General features: G+C 36.0%; 1 protein-coding gene across 2 annotated transcripts in view; it reads right to left on the reverse strand.

Moving 5' to 3' along the window:
• NTRK3 (neurotrophic receptor tyrosine kinase 3) overlaps positions 1 to 19,835 on the reverse strand; it is a 560,615-nt gene that overhangs the window by 13,185 nt on the left and 527,595 nt on the right. For both annotated transcript variants that reach the window (XM_063448881.1, XM_063448879.1), the window contains exon 15: positions 15,694 to 15,937. In XM_063448881.1, coding sequence (XP_063304951.1) covers positions 15,694 to 15,937 — 244 coding nt within the window. The remainder of the gene's footprint in view (positions 1 to 15,693; positions 15,938 to 19,835) is intronic.

The raw sequence follows: 19,835 nt of genomic DNA on the forward strand, positions 1-19,835 counted from the left end.
AAAAAGAAATAGAACTAGCCATGGGTACTCTAATTCCATGATTTTAACTGGGCCTTAAAGCAGCTTCAATAAATTTATATTAAAAATCACTGTAGTATTGATGCATATTTCAGCTCTATTTAGATCTGTATCCCTTCTCTCGAAAGATATCAACATACCAGTGACACAGTAGAATAAACATTTTTTTAATTCTTCTAGAAATAATAAATTTACTGACAAACATATCCCGTAGTATAGAAGTTCTCCTTTGCTACTATTGAGATTATGTAATGGTTCTCTTGCGGCCACGATCCCTCGTGATAGTTTTGAATGAGTGCTTGTAGATCTTCATTAGTCTTTCTTTGGCACATCACAAATGAAGGTGTCAGCTAGAGTAGAGCGAGGCTTGCTGACTGGTTGACCTGCTGATGTTTTCATTACATTCTATATTATGCTGTGCTAGATCTATTAAATTAAGCTTCTGAGTTAATTACAAAGTACATAGACTATGTTTTGAACATATCTCTGTACTATTTAACACATTGTTCAAATGAAAATGCAGTTGGTTGTATAGTCTCATAATGTTGCTGCAACTGTAAAGCTGCTATAGCAACTGAGCATGCAAGATCTGATGTAATATGAGCTGATATCAGTTGACTTGTTACTGTACATGCCTAAATATATTTGTATAGGCTCAGAGAAAGAAAGAGAAAACCAGAAAATAAATCTGCATAGTTTTTAAAGCTTCCACAAATAGAAAAGTGCAGAGATTGGATGCATAGTCAATAAAGAGATATGAAAATGTTTAGTTAAGAAGAAACATTATATTTGACATAACATTAGAAAAAGGATCAGTTAATGAGATATTACCAACAGTGTTAGTCATGAGAGAAAACTGAGAAGTATTGTATATTCTTTTTTTTATGATTAACTTGAAATGACTTAATGTTGAGAATTAGATTTTTTTTTATGAACAGCATAGATAGGGACACATAATCTGGGACAATATAACTAGAGCCCAATCAATCAGGCTTTATGAGGAAAGAGCAGAGGAGAGTAAAGATGATCTGCAAATTAATTGAGGCCAATACAAACCATTGTGTGGAAATCTATTCACAAACCGGACTTTACATAGGACACCAGGTCATGCGTTTAGACTGGAAGAAAGAAGATTTCGTCTAAGGCAAAGAAAAGGTTTATTTACTGTAAGAACAATAAAGATGTGGAATTCTCTGACTGAAGCAGTGGTTTTATCAGAGTCCATACAGGTGTTCAAACAGCAACTAGATAGTCAAGGATCTCATTTTTCAATTCTTGACTATCCTTGACTAATAGCTGCTTGATCCAAGGATTAATCTGACTGCCATTCTGGGGTCAAGAAGGAATTTTTTCCTAGTTTGTTGCAAGTGCTTCAAACTGGGTTTTTCTTCTGCCTTCTTTTGGAATCATCAGCAAAAAACAAATGTGAGGAAGGCTGAACGTGATGGATGCAAGTCTCTTTTCATTAATTTAACTATGTAGCTATGTAATCACTCCACGTGGTTAAAACACAGAGCCTTCAAAACTAGATCAACCACTTCCACCAGTAAAAATTAGCTGCTTTCTTACATTGCCTGTTCCTCCCTCTATTTATGTTTCTAGGTGCCACACATCTCATGTGATCCTGTCTATGTAATACTTTATGTCCTCAATATCAATTTTAAACTGGACAACATTCTTTGGATTCCCTCCCCTTTCCCCAAAAGCTACAAATAAGTAATACAATACGTTTTTACTTACCTGAAATCCAGTGCTGGGAGAAGCTCCCTAATTCCCATGCCCGCTCTTGATGAGAATCTTGCCTTTATGTGGTTCAATGAAAAGCTTCTCAAAGAGAAGCCTTTCATTAGACCAATTTGCCTGCACACACCATGAGCTGGCAAGATAGGGGGAGTGGAGAGTGTGACAGGAAGAAAGGTAGTAACTTTTAAAAAAAGATTTCGCAGATGTTATTGGGAGATGCAAAAGGGTAATAAGCGCTCTCTTCTCAAGGGTGAGCAGCAGTTCACCAACAAGGTGTTCCCTCTACCTTGTGATAAATGGACAGATAAAATAGAAAGGTGAACAGCGCTAAAGATCAGAAATTGTACATACGTTTAGTAGAAATACTGGCCAGCGGAGTAACTTAAAAAAAAAGGAGAAACAAAGATACAAATAATGGTACAGTATGTATGAACGATATAATTCCACAAGAACAAAGGTGTTATATTCACACTCACACTTTGAGGAGCTACATCAGCTCGGTGTTAAGAGCTTGGACGGAATAATCCCCGTCTATGGATTTCTTGAGGTTCCAGATCGTTGGTGAGTGTATTCGTTGAAAAACAAGAGTAAAATACGCCACATGGTCTAGTACGTAAATATAAAATATTGTAGTAAGAGTAGATGATCCTACTTACATATACTAGAGCAACGACCTGCTCTTGTTTGGAGAATTTCAGGTGGAATAATCCCCACCTCAGGATATAGTGGACCCAGGTATAGCAGCAAAGCAGTATTAAATAGGAAGGAGGACAAAACAAAATGACTGGATGGTTTAAAAATTATATATACTTTAATACAATAAGTAAAAAGTGAATAATACACTATAAAACCAGTCCTGTATAAAAGTCCAAAATTCTTCCTCACTTGACGCGTTTCGCCGAAGCTTTCTCAAAAGTGAATTGGGAGATGGGAGGGAGGAGGGACACAAGTTTCCCATTGAAGGAGATTGTGTCTGTTGCCAGAGTGCAGCACACTTTGACAACAGACATATAATTTGCACAGAATTGAAATTAGACATCCTGTAACAGAGTACTGGGCTGCCAAAGTCACACGTGCTGGGGTTGTAACTAGCCGCTGGCACACAAGTGAAAATAACTCTGGTTGTGCAATGTTTCAAGCGGAAACACTGCGCAGCGAGATTCCTTACTCCATAACTACTTCAAAGAGCAGAAGTGGTCATGGATGTTTAATTAATTTAAAAAAAGTTATGTTATTAAAATATCCATTATTGTGTCTCTAAAGTAGGTTAAAACCTATTTCAGTTTTTCTCTACCATTAAGAAAACATTTATAAAATAGTATATTGTTTGAGCATTCGTTCTGTTTTTCTGTTTTTTGTTGTTGAATATTGTTTGTTTATGTTTGTATTAAGAACTCTATTTTTTTTATTCTTTATTTTTGTGGTCAGAGTCAAATTCTCAGTACACATGTGTGAAGTGAGAATAAGAATGCAAAGAGGAGAAATACAATACAATAATCACAATATCACAGGTATTGTGTGGACCCTTTTTTTTGTTTGTTTTAAATGTATGTCAGCTGCAAAACCCTGCTTGCCAAAATAAGAAGAGTTGTTGTGGTGGCTTGGGGGGGGGGGGGGGGGATAATCGCATTATGTGCCCGCAAACTATGTATAGTTATGTAGTGACTGCTTGTAGCGCATATGGTACTGGTGTGTGTGTATATAGTTTTCTGTAGGTAAGCTGCAAGTGGCTTTCAGTTTGGCCAACTTCGTCCGGGAGATAACTAAGCAAAAATGGTCTGGTTAGTAGGCTGATCATGTAGTGAAGTGCACATTTCAGTATAGGGGTACCATGACCCACTCGGGAGTAGCTTGATGGGGGTTGTTGGCTAAACTTATATATATATCAGTTATAGTCCTTCGGAGCCAGGATATAAAGTAAACATGGTGTATAACAATTAAATCATAAAAAGCTGAGCATTAGTATTTAGGATGTCAGCCGCCCAAGGTATCAAGTAGGAGAGTTTGTAGTCTCCGGCATTGTACTTCTGGTCACAAAAGGAGTGATCTTCTCCACTGTCAAGGATGGTCGCCCGTCCTTCTGAATAGGCTCTGCTGGTAGACCCAGGGATTGGGATAAGGCTGGTGCGTCCAAGACATGCAGCAGAAAATGCGTTGTGTCGTTCTTGTCCGCTATCAGTCAATGTGGACCCCACTTGTATGGGATGGAGTGCTCCCGTAATAGTTGTGTAAAAGGTCGGAATGACCTCCTCCATGTGAGGGTGCTTCTGGATATGTCTCTATAAAAGACCAAGTGTGTTACTACAAAGTGCACTGTGGGAGAGCCTAATGCCGAGGGCCCTACGATCTGAGTCCAGCACAAATGTAAGCATTATATCGGTAAGTGCGTCTTGGGGTGCTTTGGCAGCATTTGGGAGGTAAAAGCAAGCATCCACCACTAGCTGTTTGGCTATTTAGGTGGCAGTAAGGTTGCGATTAGCCTCTGGCAGTAATGGGGCAATTCATTATTTGAAATGGAGTCAGGAACCCCACGTATGCGCACATTGCATGCATTAGCCCAGTCTTCAACACTAGCGAGTTGCGCTGTCGGGTCGGCACATTGGTGCTTCCCACATTTACCTCCAATGCCTCAACTCAGCTAGTTAGTGTAGTTACTAGCTCCCTGACAAGAGCCATATCAGCCTGAAACATGACTTAAATATCCTGCCTCAGCGCCTGTATGTCAGCTTTGGTTTAGGGAGCTGAGTCACCCACCTCCAGGGATGCTCAAGACACAGAGCATACCTGAGATGTAGCAGGAGGCATATTGTGGAGGCTGCCATCATCCGACGATGGAGTGGAGTAGGCCGCAGTCGGCGCCATATTGGGAGGTGCTGACCGCGTGGCCTGTTGCATTAAAACTTCTTATATCTATGGAACCAGAGCCTGAATCCATCCAGGATTTTTTGTTCTTCTTCCCCATATGGTGAGGTATCCAGGGAGCCCCACTGGAACTTAGCACGTAGGTTAGTGGCTGGTAATTGCACCGTATAACGGGGTGAACTCTCGGAGCTACACAGATTCATATTCTGCTTCTTCAGGCGCTGGCTCTGCTCCCCCAGATTTAGAATATTGTAAATCCTAGCGCCATTACTGTTATTGTTAGATATATACATTTATGAGTAGATTTAATTTGTTGTGACTTTATCAAAATAGGTGCATGTATAAACAAAACGTAAAAAAAAAAAAAAAAATATGTAACGTATTACAAAGAAATTATTTCAGTGCACCAAGTTTAGGGCAAGATGATTTAGAGAAGAGAGATTTGGATATCTGGAGAACTTTAAATTAAAAAAAACTGTTTTATTTTTTTCAGATATGTGGTTTTTGGAGTTGCAAGCCAATAGACAAAAGCAGAAACCTACTGATGACCAAATTGCAGTGGTTCTAATTGTGTAACACATGACTGACGAGTATAATTGAAACATAAATTTAGAGTTTTCAGTGTTTCATAATTTATATTCTGAAAGCTAATGACTATGCACTAATGGCTGTGCATATTCAGATACAGGATTATACTATGACTTTAAATAACTTAATAGTGTCCAATACAATAATAATTCTCAATATTATTGTAAAAGTGCATGTGCAATGTGCAACACGTGAAGAAAATGGGGTAGCAAATCCACACTCACAATTTTAATGCCACTGGCGTGGATCACCCCTCAGGGCTATGAAAATATGTAAAGCAAACACAAAGAAACAAAGATCATAGGATAATATGTCTTTAAAACTAAAAGTATATGTAAGGGGAAAAATTCACACTTACAAAAGTAGAGCAGTAAAAGTCTGCTCTAACTATGATGGCAGAAGTCCTCTTATCTCAGGACTCAGAGACCTTTAGTATTCAGGACAGCAGACAAATCCTTCTGAAGCACTTTATTTGAATAAAGAATTTAAAAAGTAATTCACACAAAGTGATAAAATGTATAAAAGTAGCTTCTAAGTCACCAGTCCAAATGATTCTCCTCGTCCAGCGGTCACGATATGTGCTGTTTGTATCCGCCGGTTGATAAGTATTATCACCTCAAGTCAATACTTCCGGGTTTCGGAGCGATCACGTGGTGACGTCGTGCGTGATGACGCGTTTCGCCAGATTGGCTTCCTCAGATCACATGTTGGATCCTGCTGTCCTGTTGGTTTTATGACGATCTTTCTGGGCGTGGATTTCTTGAGAGGAAAGTCTATTGGTTCTGGGTCACCTGATGACTCCATAATTAATACGTCCAGTCTCTATTGTTTTGGGCATATCGCCTAAACGGCACATTTATGTTGAAATGAAGAAATATAAAGGCTAATAATGCTAGCATTTTCTCACTTGTCTGTATAGGAAATTTCAAACATTTTAATATGCAATAATATTATAAATACTAGCTAAACACAAGTAAATGTAAAATAGGTACATATATTATTATTTTTATAATACAATTAAATAGAAAACTTCATACCAGATGTAGTAGCAGCTATATTGTAATGTCCCACATCCTACTAATAGAGCAAAATAGATTAAAAAACACATTGTAAACAGAAGAAGTACAAATAATGGAAAAGTTCAGAAACATCATAAAAAATTAAAAAGATCAAATTCCATGTTAAGACCCATTGGTTCCAGGGTTCCCAATTTGTGGACCCATTTCATTTCCTCTCTACCTCTCTACCTAGAGAGGAAATGAAATGGGTCCACAAATTGGGAACCCTGGAACCAATGGGTCTTAACATGGAATTTGATATTTTTAATTTTTTATGATGTTTCTGAACTTTTCCATTATTTGTACTTCTTCTGTTTACAATGTGTTTTTTAATCTATTTTGCTCTATTAGTAGGATGTGGGACATTACAATATAACTGCTACTACATCTGGTATGAAGTTTTCTATTTAATTGTATTATAAAAATAATAATATATGTACCTATTTTACATTTACTTGTGTTTAGCTAGTATTTATAATATTATTGCATATTAAAATGTTTGAAATTTCCTATACAGACAAGTGAGAAAATGCTAGCATTATTAGCCTTTATATTTCTTCATTTCAACATAAATGTGCCGTTTAGGCGATATGCCCAAAACAATAGAGACTGGACGTTTTAATTATGGAGTCATCAGGTGACCCAGAACCAATAGACTTTCCTCTCAAGAAATCCACGCCCAGAAAGATCGTCATAAAACCAACAGGACAGCAGGATCCAACATGTGATCTGAGGAAGCCAATCTGGCGAAACGCGTCATCACGCACGACGTCACCACGTGATCGCTCCGAAACCCGGAAGTATTGACTTGAGGTGATAATACTTATCAACCGGCGGATACAAACAGCACATATCGTGACCGCTGGACGAGGAGAATCATTTGGACTGGTGACTTAGAAGCTACTTTTATACATTTTATCACTTTGTGTGAATTACTTTTTAAATTCTTTATTCAAATAAAGTGCTTCAGAAGGATTTGTCTGCTGTCCTGAATACTAAAGGTCTCTGAGTCCTGAGATAAGAGGACTTCTGCCATCATAGTTAGAGCAGACTTTTACTGCTCTACTTTTGTAAGTGTGAATTTTTCCCCTTACATATACTTTTAGTTTTAAAGACATATTATCCTATGATCTTTGTTTTTTTGTGTTTGTTTTACATATTTTCATAGCCCTGAGGGGTGATCCACGCCAGTGGCGTTAAAATGGTGAGTGTGGATTTGCTACCCCATTTTCTTCACGTGTTGCACATTGCACATGCACTTTTACAATAATATTGAGAATTATTATTGTATTGGACACTATTAAGTTATTTAAAGTCATAGCGCACCTTATTTTTCCTGCAATGTATGTATAGTAGTGTTTTTCTGAGCTATTTTACACTTTAAGGTGCAGCTTTTTTAATATTGCTTCACTTGTAATAAATAAATATTTGTGTTCACTATCACTAAATATATAGCGCCTACTGTTTGCCTGTAGATATTTCTTTTATACAGGATTATACTAGTCCATCCACAACAGGTGAATACAAATATATGTGATCATTCAAATTTAAGGTCAAAGTAGCCGATCTGAAAGCATAGCTGAATAAGATAATTTTTCAATTTTATCTATTCTAAAAATTCACTTTGAATTCTTATTTTAGTGAATAACCCTGATGGAGTTACTCCTACTGGAATTACTCTATCTATTTCTTTGAAATGAATGTATCTAACTATCTATATATGTTTTCTAAGTGCATTTAATCACTATGTTACTCAATTTTAATAGAAATCAGTACTTTTGTACTTAAGGGCAGAAACACCTCCCTTACTGTCACTCAGGCAGCAAAGGAGGTTTTCCTTTACTTCTGTAAGTACCACCTTCTCCTTTTGATGCTTTTTTCATATACTACAAAATAAGACATACAGAAAAACATACATAAATGTTTATTTGGGTTTATATACAATATCTGTGTGCATCTGTGTCTGACCGTGGGACTGTGCGCATGTGACACTGCAAAAATACGCACCTGCATTCAGACATGGGCCTACGTGCATTTAAAAAAAAAATCTGATTTAATTGCGAATCATAAATATCAGACACAGTCAATACACATATATCACACACAGTGAGTGCACCATAAAAATATCACACACAGTCAAATACACACATATATCACAACACAGTCAATACATCCATAACAAATATCACACACAGTCAATACACACATATATCACACACAATCAGTACACCATAACAAATATCACACACAGTCAGTACACACATATTTCACACACAGTCAATACATCCATAACAAATATCACACACAGAGGTGGAGGCGCAGACCAGATTCCCAGCATATCAGAGATCAAGGAAGAGGTAATGAATATTTGAGTTTTGGTTCTTTAATAATTATCAATTTAATATAGTCTCTATACAAACACTATATATGTATGAGCAAATGTGACCAGAATTTTTATTGCAAAGGGCGCCTAAATAGTGACATGTGAATTAAATGTAAAATATTAAATTAACTATAGCTAAAAGATAATTTGCTAAATAAAAGTTTAACAAAATAACTTGCATTTTTTTTAATTCAAAACAAGATCAGGAAATATGTGCAAATAGATTCAAAAACATAAAAATAAAGAAGGAGAAAAAAGTTTACTGAAGTCAGAGATGGGTATGCTAATTAATGCATTAAGATAAATGCATGTTTTATATATGTATATGTAAAAAAACTGAAATAAATATAAAGAAACCTCAATTTTTTTTGGGGTGGTGGGGGTGGGGGCAGGCTATTTATATATATATATATATATATATATATATATATATAGTTCAAGTAGAGAGCACTCTGGAGTCTGCAAAATATGTTTCAAACTGCTGCTTTATTCAGCAAGTACAGTGATACAAGTAATAGACAACGTTTCAGTCCATGCAGACTTTTTTCAAGACCTGCGTGTACTGAAACGTCGACTATTACTTGTATCACTATACTTGCTTAAAAAAGCAGCAGTTTGAAACATATTTTACAGACATCATCAGCCTTCACTCTAGCAACCATCTTTGGAATCTCACTGGGTGCAGTCCTCTCACATAATGGTGGTGATGTATGAACTCCATTTTTTCTGTGGCTTCTGTGGCTGTAACATACAAATACAGAAGGGGAAATAAACAAGTACTTTATATTTTGGGAAAGTAATATTAGCATACTCTAAAATGTCAACCCTTTTCTGCTGGGGGGATTCTAAAATAAAGAGTCTGTGTGGGACTATAACCATGCTTGCCTATTTCTCTGATTGTATTCCTGTCATAGGACAATTAATTCAGTGAAGAACAATCAAAGCTAATACAGTGATTGGTATTTTGACATACCAAGTGTACATGTTATTATTTCGATCACAATGTAGTAGAACCTTATCATATAAAAAAGGCTGTTTTATTTGTTGTAAATAAGTGATTACATTTCTGTGTGACTTCAATTGGATTGAAAAAAAAAAAAGATTGCTGCCTTCAACTTATCAGATATGTTTAATATAAACAAAATGGGAGAGCGCAACTCTATTAAAAATAGAAAACAAATTAACAATTAAAATATAACTGAAAAATTAATCAATTAGCAGTTATACACATATAAAATGTCCATAAAACTTCACATTAAATTATACTTTTAAAATTAAGTGTAAGTGCTGTGTTTTGAAAACCTTACATAGGTAATCAATATATATAGTATGAAATACAAACACCTATATATGCATTATTATGATTAGTGAGCAAAACCGCTTATGTAAGTAATCAACCGCATATAAGCCACTGGGTATGTGATTTCAAATAACTGTTAGAAATGCTGTAGGGTCCAAAAGTTTTTGGGTGATAGTCTCCTCGTGTTCTGTTTTTTCAGCTACGGTCCAACGTCTTTAGATACACTGTATAACACAGTATTTGTTGTACCTTAAAAAGATACAAAAAAGGACCTCGTAGCCTAATACTGTAATTTATTAAAATTAGGGACAAAAACACCCTCTCCCCCAAAGGGAACCCTTACATTAGCATATGGTGGTACTCGTCTCCAAGATACCACAAATAAACATAAGTGAATGAGAGATTTAGAACTCGTTACCGCCCGTCATACTGCTCGTGGAAACTCCTGCTCCATCTCTGTGCTGATAGACCAAGTATCGGTACAGGGAGGAAGCTGGAAATAGGGGTCGGTGTTAACAAGTAGCGCTTCTTACACCTCTGATGAGTCAAATAAGCTTACAAGCTGCTTCCTTTTCTCTTCTCCCACAATGTCTCTTGTCTTGCGTTTGTACCTTTATTTTAGTATTTAAGGCTTTCTTTTTTTTTTTTTACTTTGGATGTGATTATTGAGGGTAGTTAATTTTTTCCCTAAATTCAGAGAGAAATCTGCAGATTTTGATATAAGAAGTAATATTGGACTTAGTACTGCTTTACAGTCTCTTATTTCTAAGATTTTGCAATTCTGATGGGTATTGGCAATTAAAGATCCGGTTAATAGCTATAGGTACAATGTGTACAGGGAGTGCAGAATTATTAGGCAAGTTGTATTTTTGAGGATTAATTTTATTATTGAACAACAACCATGTTCTCAATGAACCCAAAAAACTCATTAATATCAAAGCTGAATATTTTTGGAAGTAGTTTTTAGTTTGTTTTTAGTTATAGCTATTTTAGGGGGATATCTGTGTGTGCAGGTGACTATTACTGTGCATAATTATTAGGCAACTTAACAAAAAACAAATATATACCCATTTCAATTATTTATTTTTACCAGTGAAACCAATATAACATCTCAACATTCACAAATATAAATTTCTGACATTCAAAAACATAACAAAAACAAATCAGTGACCAATATAGCCACCTTTCTTTGCAAGGACACTCAAAAGCCTGCCATCCATGGATTCTGTCAGTGTTTTGATCTGTTCACCATCAACATTGCGTGCAGCAGCAACCACAGCCTCCCAGACACTGTTCAGAGAGGTGTACTGTTTTCCCTCCTTGTAAATCTCACATTTGAGGCCATGTCATTAGATTTTCTTCTTTTATACCCTTTCTTGCCAGCCACGCTGTGGAGTACTTGGACACGTGTGATGGAGCATTGTCCTGCATGAAAATCATGTTTTTCTTGAAGGATGCAGACTTCTTCCTGTACCACTGCTTGAAGAAGGTGTCTTCCAGAAACTGGGAGTTGAGCTTGACTCCATCCTCAACCCGAAAAGGCCCCACAAGCTCGTCTTTGATGATACCAGCCCAAAACAGTACTCCACCTCCACCTTGCTGGCGTCTGAGTCGGACTGGAGCTCTCTGCCCTTTACTAATCCATCCATCTGGCCCATCAAGACTCACTCTCATTTCATCAGTCCATAAAACCTTAGAAAAATCAGTCTTGAGATATTTCTTGGCCCAGTCTTGATGTTTCAGCTTGTGTGTCTTGTTCAGTGGTGGTCGTCTTTCAGCCTTTCTTACCTTGGCCATGTCTCTGAGTATTGCACACCTTGTGCTTTCGGGCACTCCAGTGATGTTGCAGCTCTGAAATATGGCCAAACTGGTGGCAAGTGGCATCTTGGCAGCTGCACGCTTGACTTTTCTCAGTTCATGGGCAGTTATTTTGCGCCTTGGTTTCTCCACACGCTTCTTGCGACCCTGTTGACTATTTTGAATGAAACGCTTGATTGTTCGATGATCACGCTTCAGAAGCTTTGCAATTTTAAGAGTGCTGCATCCCTCTGCAAGATATCTCACTATTTTTGACTTTTCTGAGCCTGTCAAGTCCTTCTTTTGACCCATTTTGCCAAAGGAAAGGAAGTTGCCTAATAATTATGCACACCTGATATAGGGTGTTGATGTCATTAGACCACACCCCTTCTCATTACAGAGATGCACATCACCTAATATGCTTAATTGGTAGTAGGCTTTCGAGCCTATACAGCTTGGAGTAAGACAACATGCATAAAGAGGATGATGTGGTCAAAATACTAATTTGCCTAATAATTCTGCACGCAGTGTATATATAAGCATTTTATTTCATTACACACCTGTTACCAAACACGTTATGTAATGAATAAAAGGTAGGAGTAACATATACTCCTTTCTACTGATATTCTGCTCCCAGTGTTACGGGAACCCAAGGATCTAATAAAGCAAAATTCTATCTGCAACTCTGAAGGCGGTATTTCAAAGATCATTATTTCTACACTTTCAATCAAGTGAAATGGTTTGTGCACTTTTAATTATCATAAGGCTGCATAAATCAAACACTCTTATGCATCTTCTCAAAAAGGAATGTAATTTTCCAAAGGGCAAGCAAATCAATTTTGCCTGTTTGTGTAGCAGATAGCATATGTGTATGGCTCGAAGGATAATAGAACAATTGGGATAAAAGTATTAATGTAAACAGATACAATGTATCAAGAGAACTGTATATAATGATCATGCATCTCATCCCTTACTCCATATTCGACTTATAGATTTGAGAGAGGCATGAATTTATCATACTGGAGGTAATTATCCAAAATAAGAAATCAGAAAATCGGTTACTACAGTAGATCCCTTAATCAATTGTAAGTTTTCAAACAAATATTGGAGATTTACTATTGTTTAGTGTAGTGCAGAATTATCTTTCTAAATTATTTAGATACATAAATTACAATGAACTTTATTGGGTCTTCTGTAGTTAAGTCATTTAGGAAGTATTGAATCATTTGGGAAACGTATTAAATTGAGGCCATCGTAATACATATGCAACTGCAGAAGAGGACGTAGCTTCCACTAATGCCACTAATCTTGTTGTTTCAGCTTGTCCTGTTCCACTATGGCCCTATGATGGAATCGTTGAATAGACAGGTATGCTGATCACTGATAAATAGGACCTAATGCATTCTTTTTTGGTTTGTTTTAAGAAAGTGGCCAAATCGATATGAATAAAAATAATGATTATTATTATGTACATAGCACTAGTCATTGTGCTGAACAATACCAAGATTCCCTTTAAATGTCCACAACAGCAACGATATGTGTACATTAGCCATAAGATTTATAAAGTTAAGCTATCTCTGAAATTACCAATATGTCAGCATCCATTTATTTTATCTAGGACAGAGGGGCTATAGCATTCATCAGCCTGCTGCTTTAAGCATGAAAAGTCAGATTAAAATTTATTTTTGTATATTTTCCCTGATAAAAAAAAACAAAAAAAACAAGATAACATTTTCTCCTACCAGCATCCACAAAGTAACCAGTTTCAAGATCATGGAAATAGTTACAAAGTCCAAACCTTAGGCTCATACACTTTCTAAGGATTTATTATGTCGTTCTGGGCATCTTAGAAATTATTTGTTATTTTGCTACATTTGTATTATGTTTTTATATTTCTATTCTGTATGTTAATAAACATCAACAAAACTGGATTTAATTACTGAATATCTCATTTTTTTATACTTTATTTATGCATTCTACAATGCCTTATTTGTTTGTGTGTTTGTTTCATTCCTTCTAATTGTGAATCCTCTCAATTGATTTTTTGTAAAACTGCAGAAATCTTCAAATACAAAAAAAAAATACAAAAAAAATATATATATGTACTTCAAATGGTCATATGTGCCTTCTTGCAATGGAAAACTCCACCATTGTGCTTGTGTGTGTAAAAAAAAGCTTGCAATTTGCTATATCCTTTGGTGACCTTTTTATAATTAGGTAGCTGTTGTTGAACTATAACTAATAATGAGCCCTTATATTTCAAGCACAATTCTGAGAATCACAAGTGATGAACTTAAGCAACAGCTGCTGAAACACCCCTTTGCTATCTGTTTTCTACACAATATCCGTTTATTGAACCTTCAAAGTAAAAAGCGACACAAGCAAAAAAGAAATTCCTTAACTGAAGGCACTTAGCATCATTAATAATAAACAACAAAAATGGTAAACAAATATCACGATGCCTAAAGTTTTCAGTGTGGTCTACAGGTAATACTGAGTTGACTGTAAAGGAAATGATAAAGGGATCCCTGGGGGAATATCCAAAGAAAGAATGAAACTCAATATAAAATCATTTGGCCGAGTCAAGTTTCATTATCCCATGGGGAGCACTGGAACTACTCCAGTTTTGTAGCATTAACGATCTAGCGTAAACCTCTTTTACTTATATGATTTTAGAATCACCCAGTGATAACTATGATGGAAAGAACATTCACTGTTGTAATTACCCAATCATTTAAATGTCTTGTTACTCCATATGAAACATATGGAATTCTTCTCAAACGTATGCAAATGTAAAACACAGCATTACACTTTACAGATGTTAGATGCCTTTGTATGCTATCTTTTGTGATCTGCTAGGTTGGACATTTTTGCTAATAATTAAATGGGCAGGCTAATTATTTCGATAAATGCATGTATGCATAAATGTATGATACATGTTAACAAACAATAAAATGTATGGAAATGTATAATGTTTTCTTCATTACAAAGGGTTAGTAAAATTTCTAACAGTCATCTCTCATGAAGGTGCTAAACATACTAAGTAAGTATCAATGTTAACAGATTTTCATAATGAGCATATCTAAGCTAATAATATCTGAAAATTATTCTGTTTTGTTAAATAGCAGCCTTAAGATTTTAGCATTTTTAGCACAGTTTGATTTTTCGAGTATTTAAAGCAGTTCTGTCACTCCCTTTTCCCCAAATAACGTTTTATGAAATGTTCATAAAGACTGTGTTTTAATTTCACTGAAATTCCAAACCAGTCAAAAGATATCAATAGAAAAAGTATGGACTACTTATGTATTTGTCCTATGCTTGATAAAGCTTGATAAAAGGCAGAGATATCTTTTGTCAAGCCCTCAACCATCAATAGTGACAGCTAAAGGAAAAAAATTTTTTTTTTCGATGGTAGATCCTTTGGTCTCAGGTAATCCTCCATAGATATCAGTGTTGTACTTTCCTGCATGCGTGAAAGTACAATATTGTCGTGGGCTCTTGGCAGATTAAATTCCCGAAGCTGAAGTGGAACTCACAGAAGAAGATGGCAGCAACTGCAAGGGACAGGTTAAGGTAAGTTGAATAACTACCTCCCACTGCATCCTGCGGCCATCAGAATGCAAGTGGAGCAGTAACCATCTGGGGTCTTCACAAAATATGCAAAGACCCCAGAAGGTGACAGAGCCACTTTAAATTAAGTTAGTTGGCATTATAATCCAACTCACTGCTATCAATTGCAACTATTATTATCTGAGATGATTCTGCCCGGAATCAGTTTGGCTTCCTTATGGTCTCATGATCAAATACATATAACACATTCTCCTTTGAGAATGTATTTCCTTTTATTATTTTGTCTTTATAAGAATCCTCTCATGAGGGCTGATATTAGTTTTAATTTCTCCCTTTTTTCTGGTTTATAGAAATATAATAAATTGTATTCTTACTCTGTAGTAGTCTGTACTGTAGACATCACGAGACATGCCAAAGTCTCCAATCTTGACAAGCAGATTCACCCCCACGAGGCAGTTTCTAGTAGCCAAGTCCCGGTGGACAAAATGTTGAGAGGCAAGATAGACCATCCCAGAAGCAATTTGTGTAGCAATGTGCAGCATTTGAGATAATCCCAGATCGCCTTTAGTCTGACGAGGTTGTCCATCTATAAGGATCATGGCATCAGGCCCATGTGCTCTGAAAACACAAAATATAATATTGTTGACATTTATAGCACTAACCAATCACATCTGGTTGTACCAGCAGATATAACAGATAGCATGTAATTTTGAATGGACATTACATCAGCAGCATTACTTTTTTAAAGGTTTATGTATTAAACTATATTTCAAATTAAGTTTTATTTATATCTGTTTGCCTTAAATACCTAAACAGCATAATACATGCATTTGCATTCAGTAATGTTCCATTATTGACCGGTGTATATACATATATACATTGTTCAAACATAGTAAGCAGTCTGAGGATGTTTTTCAACTTCACTTTTTGCATAGGTTTTGCAATTCAGTTTTCATTACAATTCACTTTATTATTGACTAAGTCTCTATAGGTGTGCTATACGACGTACTGACATACAAATAAGACTTAGTTCAAGTCCTGCACTACTAGAAAGACCTACCCACTACTACAAAAATGGAGGTCTATTTTACACTCAGCAAGACTGCATTTTTATTTGAGAAAGGCTAGTGGACGAGTGGAAATTTCCAGCCTTGAATAAATTCTTGTTTAAAATGTAATTGGAAATGTTATGAGGTATTAAGAGTATTTTTAAAAGTAGAAATGCCTCATCCTCCAATACTTAAGAAAATGATGTGAATTACTGAAATAATGAAGTGTTTAAATGTCTTGGGGGACACAATAGACACCTAGATCTTTATATTGTACATTCAGTTTTTTCTACCTTGTATGTAATTATGGTTTTATGCATTGTAAGCAATATAATTCCATGAAGAGATTTCCTTTTTAATATTTGGTTTATTTTGTATCATCTAATTCCATCCACATTAGCTTTTCTGAATGTCTTTTAATTAGTAAACAACTAAAAATGTTTGCTGCCCACATAACTTAATCACCACTGATCCTTCAAAGGTTTAGCTAAAAGGGGAGAACATAAAACGTCTAATGAAATGTAAACATGAAATGAGTTGTGTGAATACATTACATTACAATATTTATCTCAAGTGCTTAACAATTTACTAAATAAAGTTGATTTTGGAAACGTCTGTATAAATATGTTTCCCTTTGAGACCATAATGCTTCTGCAGAACATAGCTTATTAACGTAACTACCATTTCTACATCATGTACATGGTAAAAAGAGAGTTTTGCCAGGAAAAACTTAGATCATGATTGGTCTTTCATTGTTTAAATAAGCCATCTGACTCTATTTCTATTTTTACAACTATTTTTACAACTAAACAAAAAATATGTTTGGGGCCAGATGGAACTTTCTTTATTATACATAAGAAAAAACAAATGTATTAACCTCATTTAGATTGTATTATTAATCTACAAGCAATTTTAGACTGCCTAGATGCCTCTGATGTAGATGGATTTATCAGTCACTATTTGCCGTCTCTAGGTTTATAAGTAATCCCAACTATCAAGACCCATGCAATCCTTTATGATATCTTGAACTGTTCTTTGAGTTCTATCCATATTATTGGGGAACGGGGTTGAAAATACATCCTGGTGTTTTAGATGCAGACACTCCTCATCCTCCTGTGGCACCTGCAAAGCATCATCAGGGTCACAATTGTGTCCCTTGTGTCCAAACAGTGTTCCTCTGTCAGCATGATTGTCTGATCCTGATTTCTCAGGTTTGAAAAAGGTTTGATCATTTTGTAATAGGTGTTGATAGTAATTATGCATGCTAGTTCACACTCAAAAATTCATCTGTGTGTTTCCCAAGGTGTTTGCCAAGCTATCAGAAAAAATGCATGGTATCCTAAACAACATTAAATGATTTTCCACAAAAAAACAAGTTTGCAATAGGGTGGAACTAAATCAAACTTTCTATGGAACCAATACAAAGACATACATTTGGTTGTTTGTGCTTCAGCTGAAAAATCACATAACATTTGTTTGGATAAGGCTAGTATAATTATTTCTGTGGTCCTGCTCTTCCCAGGGAAGCCAACAATTAAAAGGAAACTACAGTGCTAGGAAACCAAAGTTGTTTCTGACCATATAGCTCCCTTTAGTGCCCCCCTCCATCAAGGCATGCCCCCTGCTGTCCAGAAGGGGTAAAAACCCCTTCTGTCACTTACCTGAGTCAAGCGTTGATGTCCCATCAGGCTCTGTCTCTGCTTGTCCACCATCTACATCAGCTGGCAGGGGAGACCTAATGTGCATGTGTGGCAATGGCCTTGCTTGCATTAGTATTTGCCTCATAGGAAAGCATTATGCATGCTTTCCTATGGGGTTTTACATTAAACCAAATGACCCTGTGGTCCCTCTAGTGACTGTCTGGTAGACAGCCAATAGAGGTGGAGTTAACCCTCAAAGGTAATTATTGCATTTAAAAAAAAAAAAAAACTGCAATAATTACCTTTGAATGATTAAGGGACCTGGGTCTATGCACCCAGACTACTGCAATGAGCTGAAGTGGTCTGGGTACTTAAAGTGTCTATTTAATGTTAGGTATACATTGCTGTTCAAAGATACCTAAAATTAAACTTTTTAATATACAGGCAATCCGGTATTTTTGTAGGCACTTAACCGCACGACCTTTCACACAAGGTGATTTGTGCCTGGCTGCTTTTAGCATGACTATAATTATTATTTAACACTATGTTATTCTACCTTTTTATCCCTCTGTCTAATTAATTAGTTTACAAGGGAGAGAGGCTCTATCTACTTCTATCAATTTATAAAACGTTTAATGACTACAAGAGAAAGGTTAAGATTTCTGTACCAAGTTTGGTAGACTTTGACCATCACCATAGATGTGTGAATGTTTCTTTTTTTATCGCCGTATACACTCACACATCTTAAATTAGGTGGGGTTGTACCTTTACTTTCTAGACTTTGTAGGTGCTCTACTACTCCTTTTTACTTGCATTTACCTGACGTATTAAGCCTACATTGGAGAGTGACGTGGATGTAGTCCTCACCACTTTCCCTGATTTTTTTCACTCCTTCCACTTTGGCAATTTGCTATAAAGAGAGTGAGGGGAGTGGTTCACAGATTGCTTTTTATACAGGTCTTAACCTCAAACCAGTATTAGACAGAGGCTTTGCCAAAATAGGCTTAGTATAACTAGCATTTGATCTTATGTTATTTGGTTATGTATTTGTTACATCATTTAATACTGTCAGTAATACATGTCAACATGTTTTGAGAGGGATTGTCATGGTCATTTATAGATGTTATTAAGGTTTAGTCCATGCTAAAATTCTTAACAATTATGAGCTCTTATCCCCAAGAGATTTTGCAGACATTAGTTGTGATGTTTCTCACTAGTAAATGATTCTACATAGGTACTCCTGTTATTAAAACCTCACTAGCCTACAGCACTTGTAGTCAATTGCCATCTCGGCAAGTCATCACTCATGGGGGAGCTACAAATAAATGTATTTTGAATGATATTAACAGCCTAAAAACTGTACTAGAAAATGCAGAAGTGCCTTGATTTTAAAAATAGATTTTGCATAACATAATGGCAGCATCTGTTTAAAAAGCACAAAAAAAAAGATAAAAATCTACCAGCACGTTCTATCACATTACCAACTTGCTTCTAGACTATCCCAAGGGTAGCTCAAACAAGATACAGCAGGCGAATTTTATAGAAACAAGCACTCTAAAAACTATACAAATTCAGATTAGATATTACAGAAGACATGCCTTATAATAAATCAAACAACAATTCCTTTATGATTCCATGTCAGCACTTTTTTATGCTTTTTACCCATCATAAACCAATTTCACTGAGAATGAGCAGATTGAAATTTCACTCAGTTTGCTGCACTGTACATTTACTGTATGAAACAAACCACGACTCTCAGCAATAACAAAATACATTGCCCAGATCCATATTGTCTAGATTCGACACACTAAAGCAGTCACATGTGTA

This window comes from Pelobates fuscus, chromosome 3, assembly GCF_036172605.1.
Source record: "Pelobates fuscus isolate aPelFus1 chromosome 3, aPelFus1.pri, whole genome shotgun sequence".
Taxonomy (NCBI): domain Eukaryota; kingdom Metazoa; phylum Chordata; class Amphibia; order Anura; family Pelobatidae; genus Pelobates; species Pelobates fuscus.